This window comes from Seriola lalandi, unplaced genomic scaffold (assembly GCF_002814215.2).
Source record: "Seriola lalandi dorsalis isolate HSWRI2012SDOR001 ecotype SW California unplaced genomic scaffold, Sedor1 jcf7180002053911, whole genome shotgun sequence".
Classification (NCBI taxonomy): Eukaryota; Metazoa; Chordata; class Actinopteri; order Carangiformes; family Carangidae; genus Seriola; species Seriola lalandi.
In genome coordinates, this window is record NW_019524464.1 from 830 (window position 1) to 14,610 (window position 13,781).

The window sequence follows — 13,781 nt, forward strand, 5'->3', positions numbered from 1 at the left end:
CTAGTCAGAGGATCACCAAAGCCTTTAGGAGTCATCCCCTGGGCACCATGAATATTTATACCATATTTTATGGAAATAGGTCTGAAATCATTTTGATAAACAACGGTGTCAACCTCAATCAATCAATGAACTCTATAGGATTCATCCTCTGGGGACCAAGAATGTCTGTACAAAATGTCACAGCAATCCATCTTTAAGCTGTTCAGATGTTTTATTGCAATTATTCCATTGGAATCTTTAAAAGAAGAATAATAGTTGGATGTGGGAACCTGGGGTTTATGGGTACTGAACTATACCACATCAATGACCCATAGTGCACTGGGGTTTCCATCAATTCTAAGAAGAAATCAGCTGAAACACAATAAACTATCAAACAAGTTTCAGTATCAGGTAAAACTGAGGGATAATGGAAACATCGGAGCTTTATAGTCTAATTTTAAAATGTTATACTACAATTTCATTTAATCGGATGAGATGATATGTGAGTAATATGCTGTAATTTGATATTACATTGTGCTCTTTTTTTTTAATTTAGTTTTTGCAAATCAGATTCATGATGCTCTAATCAAATCTTTCTGCGTTGTGTCTGCAGCTTGGCAGTTTTCCTGCTCTGTGGAGAAACAGCTGGGCAGAGTGACCCAGAGCGCAGATGACTCAGCACTGTGACTTACATCATGCTGCCAATCTGGAATCCCATAAACCTCAACACCAGTGCCCCCATTATGACTGTGATGGTGTAGAAAGCCCTCCGCTTTGTTTGGTCAACACGCTCCCTGTCCCCGCCCACATCCCCGGGCCCTGGGCCAATCAGAACACAGAGAACTGACAGGCTGCAGAAAGAGACGACAATTAAGGAGAAAACCAAGAGGCAGGAAGCTGCGACGCCGGTGAAAGATCTGTCTAACAAGATGAATCCACTTAGTGCTCCAAAGCAAATTAGCCAAACACACCCAATGCTGATGTTTCTGATCCTGACCCCGCCCGACTGTCTCAGGCCCAGGTAGGTGACGGGGTGAACAACAGCCAGGTAGCGCTCCACACAGGTGAGGACGTGAAACAGATTCTGTCCAGCTGACGTGATGGAGAACATGCATGACCCCACCAATACTGCAATCATACTATCTGCCAAGGCGCCACCGCAATAACAGAAAAACCCCAGGATGCTGAGCATCTCCAAGGCAACCACGTTATAGGTGAAGACGTCCGAGTGACTTGACTTGGAAAGCGAGCGTTGGTAGCCCATGTAGAGGACGAAGGTGAAGAGAGGCAGAAGGAGAACGAAGTTGAACGTGCTGGGTCTGAATTCTGAGCAATGCTTGAGTAAAAGATGGAGGGAGGAATCAGAGGAGTTGAAGGAAGAGTTGACTGACATATCTGTTCGTCTGGAAAAAAAGGAAGGAGAAGCTGTAGAGAGATATAAAGTGAAACTTCATAAAAACGACACATCTTTCTCCCAAGCTGCATTTTGTATGTTTTAGGTTTATAGCAGTTGTTAAATCCCACTCACCTCGTCAGCAGCTGCTCGTCACTGATATCTGCTTCGTACTCGCTCGGTGAGGGCGTGCTCATCCTTTGACAGAGTGACAGGTGTCAGGACGAGTTTGTTTTCTTTTCACATATTGCAAAATGAATAATCAGACTGGGAAACACATCAGGCAAATTTAATTTTTGCATTATTCCATCTCCTATACACACAGGGCACTTGGGCAGGTTTAGCTGGAGCACACCTGATAAACCACCAGTGTGGATTGTTTCAGTAGAAAACAATCCGCTGCATCTGTAATACTAAAGGTTAATTATTATCTGCTGTTTCTACGCCGAGCAGGAAAACTACCAGGCCGTAAACACCACACTGAGTCTGGATGAAGACTTGGATTAGATCTTCTTCAGGGAACCTTAAAATATTTTTGTGAATCCTACGAATGAGAAGTTATGTGTTAGATTTTTACTTTTCTGTTGAGATGAGAGAGGAGTAAACATTCAGGCCCTACGAACACTTTGGTTAAGGAAAAATAATAATAATGAATAATTGATTTAGATCAATTAGTCAGGAAGAAGAATATAAACATATTAATAATAGCAGTCTATATGATGTCCTCAAATATTAAACCTTTTTATTGCACAATATCTGAATCTTGTTAGCAGATAAAAACAAATCCTTCCAGGACTCTGTAGATACTGTGTCTCCCAGCAAGCACAACACAAACTACTCAATCAGGGTGCAGATTGTTACGATACGTACATAATGAAAAAGGTATGAAATATATGTGTTTAATACACTTATTTAATTGAGCATGTAATTAATAGATCAGAATTAGGATATTATAGAATTCGATCCAAAAACCTCACTTATCATTGTGATCTACAGTATGTACGTGTTTTATTTAAATATTCTTTCACTGGTGGAAAAACTGCTGAACGATGGACAAACATGGCAGCAGAGATGCTCAGTACTTGCTTTAAAAAGAATAAAATAAAAAATGATGTCCACACCTTGTATTGTTCCACAGTTCATTTACAGAACCTGCCGACTCTGAAACAACTGAACGCACTGAAGTACAGTACTCGAGTGGATGTACTTGATTCTTAATGATGACAACAGCTTTATTTGTGGAACGGCCACGATCATTATGAAGACGGCTTCCTGCACACACCGACACGCCCTGTGTGCATTACACTCTCTAATTTGAATAAACAGCAGTCTTCGTTTGCGGGTCATTTGAATCCTGTCAAACAGGTTAAATGGATGACAAATAGATGACACTGGTGTGGAAATATCTTCACACCACGACAGATTCAAAGGCTCAATGTTTGTACGTTAATCTAAAAGAAAATACAGTGATTTTAAATGTATGATTCATGGTATAATCCCTCCTGTGTTAAAGATTTAAACACAAATATATCGAAATATCCTCAAGCATCGTCGCCACCAGAGCTGCTGATCCTGTGCTCTGAACTCCTGATGGAAGGATAATTTGCCTGCCATGGTTTACAATACATAAGTGTCCTTCATTTGTTTAACAGCAGGCAAAACTGCACCACCCACAGTCCTGCTGCAGCTGGTCACTTTGACAAATAGGCGCCATTAATACGCACACACAGAGAAGCATTAATGTGTATCAGGATCAGATACTTGTGAACAGCCACAGTCAGTGAGTTCGAAGATACAGGAGCCAGAAGATCAGACACAAACGCTGCTGACCAGGTGCGTGTCCGTCAATGCGGTTCTCACTTCATATTTCAAATGCTTGATTTTCCACGGATGTTAATGTAGGCAACTTTTTACAACGCTTTCCTCACAGCATTAACTTTATGTCCACTCTTTGTTTAAATGAGCATTACTCATATTTTGGCCTTTTGAGGGTCACTACACAAAATATCAATACTGTTTGAACTTTAATCTCAAGAACAGACTTAGTTCAATAAGATCTTTTCTTTAAAAATGTATTTAAATGTTTTTCCATGACATTATGAACATTTTACAGAGGCTGATATCCGACAGAAAAGAATGACTTACAATGTCTAACTTTGCATTAAAATGGGAAGAGATGAAAATTAAGCAATGATGAAATAAAATAAAAAACTCTTTGCATTTACACGGAAAAGGGAATAGACTAAATTAATTCCAGTTAATTTATATACAATAAATAAACAGCAATATTATGCTCATTTGAATTGCGATTGATAAGACATTGCAAAAATACACATTGACGAACTGAAACATGAAGAATAATTACATCACAATGCTGAGGCAGATGTAACTGCTGCTGTTGTAGACAAACACTGTGAAACGGCTAAAGACAAATAAAAAAAGACTTGTGTTGTAGCTGGAAATCAGGTGAACATTTTTCAGTACTGAAACGTTGTTGTACCATTTCATTTATTTTTGTTCATTCTTTTCTCCCAACTGCTCAAGCCAATATGTCAGTCAACTCCTCTTCCTCCGTCAGTGCCGTGGTCCACTGCATAGACTCTGAAACTGCAAATTTAATGTCCATTGCCTTCAACATCACCAGAATCTTCCTCCTCCTCCCTCTCTCCACCCTCGTCCTCTACCTGGGTCACCGGCGATGGCGGCAGCAGCGCTCCTTTGCAACAACGAGCCACTCTGACATCTTCACCTACCACATGGTCGTTGTGGAGCTGCTCTTATCGTTGGGGACCACCTTTTACTTTTGTGGCATAGCTGTTGGTCTCTCCGAGCTGATTATGGCGGGCCTTTATGCAGCTGCCGTTGGTTACCCCGGACAGATATGCTTTCAGATCCTGACCTGTGTGGAGCGATACCTGGCTGTCGTCCACCCCATCACCTACCTGGAGCTGAGACAGTCGAGCGGGGTCAGGCTCAGAAACATCAGCATTGGCTGTGCCTGGCTGCTGGGCTTCGGATGGGTTGGTCTAACAGCTCTCTACCTCCCTGAGCTTCCCTACATCCCATTTTTCTGCATGTTGGGCTTCTCCTTAGTTGTCGTCTGTTTCTGCAGCCTTTGTGTTCTCCGTGTTCTGATTCGTCCAGGCCCAGGGGATGGGGGTGGGGACAGGGTGAGGGTTGACCAATCAAAGCAGAGGGCTTTCTACACCATCACAGCCATTATGGCAGTGCTGGGGTTGTGGCTTGCAGGGTTGATTTTAGGTCTTGCTCTGGACAGATCAGAACTGCTGAGTTACAGTGATGGGTGTCTTCTGCTGGTGACTGCAAACTGGTTCTCTCTGCCCAGCAGTCTGCTGTTGCCTCTGCTGTTTCTGCACAGAGCGGGAAAACTGCTCTGTACATGTTTGTAGGTTATTAACTTGTGCAGATAGCAATTTTTGTTTTCAAGTAATTCAAGTTACATAATAATTTTCTTAGCATGTTAATTATACATACAGGATGTGAAAGTTAAAACAATGTCGCTTAACATGCAAAATATTGAGTATGTCCATGAGGTTTATTTAGAACACGACATATCTCGCTGTATACTGTATATATGCTACTAATTTGTGCCCAGTAATTCAAAAGCATAAACTAAGAATTTCAGTTTACAAATGTGTGCATACACATGAATGAACTGGTATGAGAGGAAAAATCAAGAGCACGAAGTTCAAATGAGCTGAGGGCGTAAATTAAGACCTTCAGAGCATCAACTACACATTTGGGCCTGAAAGAGTACAAGAGTAATTGTAGAGCACAAACTGCTCATTTGTTCCCTGTAACACATGCTGGGCTTTCTTTCTTATTGTCACTGGCTCTTTCTCTCTTTGTATTTATCAGTGCTGTTCATTGTTATTGAATGCCTATTGCTGTATACAATCACCAATCATGAAGTCAAATGTAAAGTAAAAATCATGCTTTTTGGAATAACTCAATGTGTTTTGCCAATCTTCGTATCCTGCCTGAGTGCATTAAAAGACCGATCTGAAAATAAGCATAATTGTGTAATAAGTCATGAAGGTCAGGTGATGTATTTAAGGGTCCCATATTTTCCACTTTTCCTGTGATTAATTTGATAGAACAATAATAGGCTAATGATAATAAGGTCAGCCATATATAATATAATCAATACTAAAAAATAATTGTTGGGTGCAGCCCTTAAAGCAGTGTATCAACAATTTAACAATTTTTCTACTAATCAAATTCTGATTGTATCTGAAGCGACCATTTCATTGCTACTATAATACTGATTTCCCTACAAAGCGGATCGAACAGCCCAGAGCTCGTGGTATTCTTTTATTAATACCATAATACCCCAGACTCTAGAGCTCATCTTGCACTGCATGTTGGGGTGACTCTGAACTCAATAGCGCCTCTTTGTTAATGTTTGTAGCAGCTCTGATTGCAGATTTCATAGATGTCTCGATCCAAGCGTGAGGGAAGGCTGTGTGTTCGCCTGCAAAGTGCACCCTGCCTTCACGTCTAAAGAGCTCCTTAGCGTACTCTAAATGTTGGTACGGTGTGAACAGAGCGAAGGCGCCCAGGCTGTAAGGATCCAAACTCCACTTCTTCACCACCACCCCTGTGCAGAGAGACCTGACACGCTCGCCGTGGATCTTCACCAAATCTCTCAGAGCCAGCTCTTTCAGGTCTTCATCACTCGCTCCTTGGAAGAGGAGGGAGTCGTCGGACCAAGTGTAGGAAGCCAGGAGGACGCCAATATTCTTGTTCTCTGGGAAACTGTGGCTGGGGTAGTAGATGTAACGAGAGGGTCCGTCCGTGATGCTCTTTCCTCCTCGGATGCCATCGTCCTCCCAGAACGTTTCGTTGAAGGTGAGGATGATTTTAGTGGAGCTTTCGTAATGGACCCCTCTCATGGCCTCCATCTTTCTGATGGAGAGAGGTGGTTCAAAGTCCATGAAAAGGGCTGCTTTGGCTGTGGTTGTTACCAGGACAACATCAGCGTGAATGTCCATCAATGAGCACTGATTATCTCTCTGATACCATATAGTAACACCATTAGCTGATTGGCTGATACGCTTGACCTTGGAGTTGAGGTGAACGGGGACATCGAGGACGGTGAGAAAAGCTTTGGGGAGAAGATCTGACCCACCAGTCACTTCATAGTACCTTCAAAAGAAACAAGACAAATCTTTATTTGCACTGAACCGAGCACAGACATGGTCATATTCACTCGGCCTGAGCCAACCACAGCATGTAATCTGTCGCCAAGTTATCCCTGGCAGACATAGTAAGGGTGCAATTAAAAGTAGAAAAAATGACAATAAATGCAGTACTTCCTGATATATGGAGGTTAGCTAAAGATTGACCTGCCTCCCATTGCCTACCTTTGCCCCAATAAAGCCGAATAACAAAAGAAACTAGTCGTGCTCAAGAGCCAAAACTGGCTACGAACCACCAATTATCTCCCAAAACAGAAGCAGCTGATGATCCTCCACGTCTTCAAGGTGCAAAGTCTACGCAGTCATGCCAACAAGCATAACTTTAACCCATATGCCAAAGCAGTTTAACTGGAAGAAAGGAAGAGTTGCTAAGATTTAGCAACTACAAGCTGTTTCAGAATCTATCTTGACAAAAACCTTGTGGCTGGTCAGGTGTGCAGAAGCGAGAATTTCGGTAAGATTTGAAAAACTGCCAGTTGTCTCCAAATGAGTGCAACACGATGAGCACCTTCGAGGTGAAACTATCTGAAAGTACACGTCGTTACCCTGATATTGATTGACTTATTGGATCTTGCCCCTCTCTATAATAGTTAGTATTAGTAATAGTATAGATTAGTATTCACTGGCTAAAAGACTGATGCAAAAATGCTTTAAATCCCCTGATCTTACTTGGTCTTGTCGCTGACGTCGCTGTTGATGTAGATCATCTCAGTGAGAGCCAGGTGCATGAGGCTCTGTTCATTGAGCAAGTCTCCGATCATCCTCACTGCTTCTTTACTCAGGCCACCTTCTTCCTCCAGATATTCCTGTAAAATCAAACACCAATATTTTCTACATTTAGTGTCCACTCCTTAAAATTCAACTGTAATCTTAAACTCAAACTGTACCAATCTTTTTTTCTTTTTGGCAGCACACGGTCTTGTCTTTTAGACTTTGTACATTTGATGAAATCACATTTTGCTTCACCTTCACAGAGTAGTGGTCGTATTTCCTAAGCGCAGCTCTGCAGCCATGTGCCTCCACTTCATCTTTCACCTTCAGAAAAGATCAACTACAGTTACAAGTTACAATCACAGTTACACACTCAACCTGTATCATCATAATCTAAACTCTAATATGCAACCTTTCTAAAATAAATCATATTCATTATTCAGCAAAACTTGGTGTGTTTTAACCTTAATGTCTTTTGACCCAGATCAGTGGTTTTAAATTTGAAAAAACATCAACTTTCTGAGCTTTATTTTAATAATCAAATAAGATGCAACCACACAAAACTGCTTTCAGCCTCCAAGGTAAGGTAACAGTCGATATGATTTACATTTAGAGGAATGCATTAATTTACTCAAATCTGACATACAGGGCATAATCTGCCAGCTGGTTCTGGTATCAGATACTCTTTGTATATACTGTATATAAAAGACCACAAATTCCCACCTTCTGTAAAGCTCGCTGTAGCAGCTCTTCGGCCAACTTCCCCCTCTCACTTTTGTTCAGATTATACTTCAGGATGTCGGGGTTTGCTTTCACTGCGTAGGTCCGTTTCCGCAGACCATGGACCAGGTAAAAAGTGTTGAGGTCTTCCATGATGAATTCGTTTAGCTTGACCCCCAGTTCTTTTGCAAACCATCGGACGATGCTGTTGAGACACAAGCCCATGAGAGCTAAGACAGTGAATGCCTTCTTCTCTTGAGCAATTTTAGTTAAGTAAAGCAAATATGTCAAAACTGAGTAGATTGGAACACTGTTTGTACTTGACCTATCTACATGTTACTCAATATTTAGCCAATGCTAACAGGAGCTTATTAGTGTGTCTGTCCATTCCCAAAACATTACCTGTCAACGAGTATTGGAATTTTCTGTTAATGATCCATGAGTTTCTTTGACTATTGCTATTTCTGCTCATGCTAACTACCCAACAAGGAACATTTTGGACTTGCTAAAGGTTGTGTGAAATGTAGGTAATGTAGCAAAATGAAAATGAAACATGAAACTTGCAAATTTGAGACAAATTTTGACTCACTGGTGAAAATTTGGGATCCTCATTGCTCCCATTTCAGCGTACCAGCCCTCTTTTTCATCCCTGTGGGTCTCCACACGTCCTCCCACACGCCCACTAGACTCTAACATGGTTACCTTGATCAAACAGAAAAATGAAAAGGTTAGCCAGAGGTGTCTGATTCCTGATTTTTTAAATTAAATTTTCTTTCAAAAAATACATCAATAAAAGAAGAAATTTGTGATAATTTGTTTACGAATTGATTTATAACAGACTAAATTATTCATTGCTTTATATTTTAATATGCAATAAATAAAGGAATTGTAAAAAATAATTTACGAATTAAATATTAATCCATCAATACATGGTTCTAATTTTTAGGGGGTTTACAAAAACAACATAAAATTGTAATTGCCAATTTAAATGCATGATTAATATCTGTATTTTTATATCAATTTGTGAATCCAGTTATTTATTTGTTTGCCTTAATGGCATTTTCAAATAGATTTTTAAATTCCTTTATCTTTTATGGATTCATTTGTGTATCTTTATATGATGTTATCGATGACTCTTATGTTGTTTTTGTAAACTCCTTTATAATTTGAAACACTTAATGATGGATTAATATTTAATTTGTTATTTAAATAACTCCTTTTTATATTACCAATCACAATATAAAGATAATGAATTACTTATAGATAAACAGATTAATTTGCCACCTCATTTATTAATACCTATTTTTATTTTACAATTCATTGTTGATTGAAAAAATACTTTATTTCTATTTCTGTGACACTTCTCCATAATTCTGTAAAGGGAATTACAGTATATCTGTGTCTCATCACGGTGGAACAATTTGAGCTTGGACTTAGAAAGTAATTTATGTAATACAGGAATCATTATCATGTAATGTATAATTTTATTTAAACAAACATCTATGCTAAATACATTTGTTTGCAGAGACATTAACCTGGAACAGATTAAAGACCTCTAGGAATTATACAGTGCCAGTGGTATCAGCTTGTTTTAATGTATCACTGCCCCCTAGTGGCCAACATAAAAATGATTATGGCTTTAAAGTATCAACTTGTTGCATGTACCTTGTGTCCTGCGTCTTGCAGTAACTTTGCAGCCGTCAGTCCGGCCATGCCGGCTCCAACAATAACAACATGATGAGACGTGTTTATGTGTGGGAGGCCGGTCTTCACAGTGTTCAGCAGCACTTTGTAGTCTTTGTCCTCCAGACAATCAGCCAGATGCTCCTTCAGGCTGAGAGCAGCAGCGTGGCCGTGGCACAGCATGAACAGCAACATGCTAAAAGCAACTGGAGACACAGCGGCATAAAAACACTCAAACTCATTTTCATTGAGATATTTCACTTTGTCATTATGGAGTATTGGGTCTGGATTGATGATGAAAAAAATTAATTTCATGATTTTAGCATAAAGCTACAAACAAATAAAATGTGAAAAGTTTAAAGGGGTCTGAATACTTACGAATATACTGTATAGCTTTTGATGTACTCAAAGTAACAGCAGTGTGCATTATTTAAAATGAGATGGGTTTTCAATTCTGTAAACTACACACAGTCAAAAGTGAATTCAAAAATCCCCCTTATTCTAGTCACTATGTGACTGATATAGCTGTAAATTCCAATAAAAACTGGACACTCCCTATTTTATCATGTAGTGATGAAACTGAAACTGATTAAAACTGAACTCATGACTGCTCAGAAACAGAACTACAGTAACTTTAAAGTGGATAAGAACTGCAGACAGGGAAAAGGATCAAAGAAATGATGACAGCAACATTTGCACGTACAGCACAGAATAATTACACAAGAAACCAAACCTTGTGCACACTGCACCCCCCAAGCTTTCAAAAACATTACAGAGGGGGCAGCCTGATAGTCCAGATGTTCAAGGCTTTGTCTGAATAATAATAATAAAAAAACTAAAATATTGCTGCAAAATACTCACATAATTTCCACTTCGCCAGACATGGTTCCATGTTGGTTGAATCTTTGGTGACACGAGGAGGAGGAAGAGAGACAGAAACACAAGGGAGGAAAAATATTTAGTGTTCCGGAGGAGCGAGAGAAAAATAACTAAATAATAATATAATGAATAAATATAGTAAGTTTTTTGTAAAATTTAATTTATTTGCCCATTCCATTGAATAGGAAAGTTTTTGGTGTGTGTGTGTAATATATGTGTGGTATATATCCTTCTAGTCTATGAGTATTTGCTTTTTATAAATTCTCATTTCAGAAGGAGAGGAGAAAAGTAAAAGATAATTTCTCACACTGATGTTTTCTTAGTGAGATTTGAATAATAGGATAATCAGATGAAATGACAGATTCCTACCTTTGAGGAGCTTAACCTTCAAAATCTGATGTTATAGTGACCTGATGTGAAATCATACTCTCTTATATACAGCACTGCCTTGTTCTCCCCTGATTGGCATGACCTCAAAATGCATGACTTCATTCCTTCCTTCCTTTTTTTTTTACCATTGGTTTGCTTTTGGTTTCATTATTAACTATCTATTGCAATCAGGAGATCATAACCAGATCTCGTGATCAGAAATAAAATGTACTATTACTCAACATCATCAACAAGGTGAATGTGTTTTATCTTATGGGAACCTCGCCCAAAGTGCAACTGACTTGAGGAAATGGGAATTTTTTTTAATTATTTGTTCGTCTTACATTTCATTTGCTAACCACATGTTCGTCATTCCCACAGTCCTTCAGTTTCAGTATGCACCACATGGAGGAAAGTTCCCAGCTCTACCACACAACCTTTTTCAATGGAAATTTCTTTGACAGATCCTGGAGAACAATGTGTTCATGTGTCAAATGCTTCAAACACAGGCTGTAGTCAACATCACTAAATAAATGATTTTATGATTCTCTGGAAGAATGTTGTTTCATATTATTGCTTGGAATGTTATTATTATTACCGCGAGGACTGCCCGACAGCAAACTTTATATTTTAACATCTAACAATTCAGGATGGCAGCCAGAAAAAAGAAAGGTGAACATTGACTTGTTGTAAAGTAGCTCCACTTCAAGAAAATATTTTCTCAATTGCTGAAGTGATGAACGCATGAGGAACATGACAGTTGCAGTCAGTGAAGAAGTACTTGAGCTCGTCTGATAGGGATAAGGGAATGTCAGACAGCAAAGGTGGGAAACCACTTTCTTTGCCAGATTTAGGCAGAAGGTTCATCTTTAGGAATCACACACATCTGAAAACACTTCTACTACTAAGTTTTATTTCTTCTTTATTTAGCAGAGTTATCACATTGATTTATTATGCATCATACAGAGGTGCTGGGGTAGGAATATAATCAAGGCAAGAAGAAAAAAATTGTCACTTTGGCGACTTGGCGACCTGAAAATATGAGCTAGGTATAGACAAGCGATGGGTGGGACAAAAATGTATATCGTAAATGTACATATCTCCAAATATATGTTGAAATAGAGTCGGGATACATTATCTTTTTTTGTTAAATCATTGCGAAACACTCATATAGGTTGCACATTGATATTCAATGAAAGTGGTATTTCAGACTCTAGAGCTCATCTTGCACTGCATGTTGGGGTGACTCTGAACTCAATAGCGCCTCTTTGTTTATGTTTGTAGCAGCTCTGATTGCAGATTTCATAGATGTCTCGATCCAAGCGTGAGGGAAGGCTGTGTGTTCGCCTGCAAAGTGCACCCTGCCTTCACGTCTAAAGAGCTCCTTAGAGTTCTCTAAATGTTGGTATGGTGTGAACAGAGCGAAGGCGCCCAGGCTGTAAGGATCCAAACTCCACTTCTTCACCACCACCCCTGTGCAGAGAGACCTGACACGCTCACCGTGGATCTTCACCAAATCTCTCAGAGCCAGCTCTTTCAGGTCTTCATCACTCGCTCCTTGGAAGAGGAGGGAGTCGTCGGACCAAGTGTAGGAAGCCAGGAGGACGCCAATATTCTTGTTCTCTGGGAAACTGTGGCTGGGGTAGTAGATGTAACGAGAGGGTCCGTCCGTGATACTCTTTCCTCCTCGGATGCCATCGTCCTCCCAGAACGTTTCGTTGAAGGTGAGGATGATTTTAGTGGAGCTGTCATAGTGGACAGACCTAAGAGCCTCCATCTTACTGATGGAGAGAGGTGGATTAAAGTCCATGAAAAGGGCTGCTTTGGCTGTGGTTGTTACCAGGACAACATCAGCATGAATGTCCATCAATGAGGACTGATTGTCTCTCTGATACCATACAGTAACACCATTAGCTGATTGGCTGATACGCTTGACCTTGGAGTTGAGGTGAACGGGAACATCGAGGTCGGTGAGAAAAGCTTTGGGGAGAAGATCTGACCCACCAGTCACTTCATAGTACCTTCAAAACAGAAAGCCAAATAGATTGTATCATATTGTTGATAGATATATGAATTTTTGTAGCAAGCAATTAAAAGTGAAGCTGTTAGAAGCTGTTATAGGTATTTCCTAACACCTAATGTAGCCAATAAATCTAATCAATACTTATTTACGTGTATGTGTTCTTATGTTACAGAATTTTGCAACATGATTTAAGCTAAGCTAAGCAAAGGGTAGCCTCACCAACAAGTGCATGTTAATGGTTGACAATGTCTTCTCATGAAGTCAATGGAAACAACATATACATATATGCGTGTGAAAAAAAAGATGTATAAAATTGTGTCATCTGCAAAGAAGTGAACAATCATTGAACTGTCATGAAGATTTTTTGATTTCAACATTTTTTCTGCCAAAGAGTTTTTATAATTTTTAACACCACTGTGAAGGAAACATTTTGCCCATTTTAAATAGTTGTCATTGTGAGGCCTTACTTGTTGTTGTCACTGATGTCAGCCTGGTCATAGAGCATCTCAGTCAGCGCTGTGTACATAAGGCTCTGTGCATTAAGCAGGTCTCCAATCATTTTCACCGCTTCTGAGCTCAAACCTCCTTCTTCTTTCAGATACTCCTATTAAACAAAGATCATATATTGACGGATGTTTACGGGGCTGGTGGAGCAACAGTGTATTATCCTTGGTTTCTCCGATGGAACAGATTCCAGTTCTAATAGTTTCAGGTTGTGTATATATTTTACAAAACTATAAAGAGCTTGGGAAAGAGTCAAATATGGACATTTTATGTGACAGGACACGGGACATTTTTCTGT

At 39.6% G+C, this 13,781-nt stretch overlaps 4 protein-coding genes across 4 annotated transcripts; 1 reads left to right on the forward strand and 3 right to left on the reverse strand.

Moving 5' to 3' along the window:
• Positions 1-671: 671 nt before the first annotated feature.
• Positions 672-1,569, reverse strand: LOC147819358 (uncharacterized; the record flags this gene model as incomplete). The annotated part of the gene is made up of 2 exons (XM_087172927.1): positions 1,508-1,569; positions 672-1,382 (listed from the first exon to the last, which is right to left on the reverse strand). Coding segments are annotated over exons 1-2 (773 nt in total), but the record flags the coding sequence as incomplete, so codon positions are not given.
• Positions 1,570-3,430: 1,861 nt separating this feature from the next.
• Positions 3,431-10,992, reverse strand: LOC111652096 (L-amino-acid oxidase-like). The gene is made up of 8 exons (XM_023402240.2): positions 10,957-10,992; positions 10,570-10,611; positions 9,691-9,914; positions 8,615-8,727; positions 8,029-8,230; positions 7,561-7,629; positions 7,264-7,400; positions 3,431-6,541 (listed from the first exon to the last, which is right to left on the reverse strand). The coding sequence occupies exons 2-8, from the start codon at positions 10,598-10,600 to the stop codon at positions 5,734-5,736; spliced, it is 1,584 nt and encodes a 527-aa protein (XP_023258008.1). The 5' UTR covers positions 10,601-10,611; positions 10,957-10,992; the 3' UTR covers positions 3,431-5,733.
• LOC147819359 (uncharacterized) lies at positions 3,922-4,782 on the forward strand. Its single transcript, XM_087172928.1, has one exon. It carries the CDS (start codon positions 3,922-3,924, stop codon positions 4,780-4,782), a length of 861 nt encoding a protein of 286 aa, XP_087029054.1.
• An 860-nt stretch (positions 10,993-11,852) lies between the features above and the next one.
• Positions 11,853-13,729, reverse strand: LOC111652095 (L-amino-acid oxidase-like). Its single transcript, XM_023402239.2, has 2 exons — positions 13,447-13,729; positions 11,853-12,977 (listed from the first exon to the last, which is right to left on the reverse strand). The coding sequence occupies exons 1-2, from the start codon at positions 13,536-13,538 to the stop codon at positions 12,170-12,172; spliced, it is 900 nt and encodes a 299-aa protein (XP_023258007.2). The 5' UTR covers positions 13,539-13,729; the 3' UTR covers positions 11,853-12,169.
• Between the last annotated feature and the right edge of the window lie 52 nt (positions 13,730-13,781).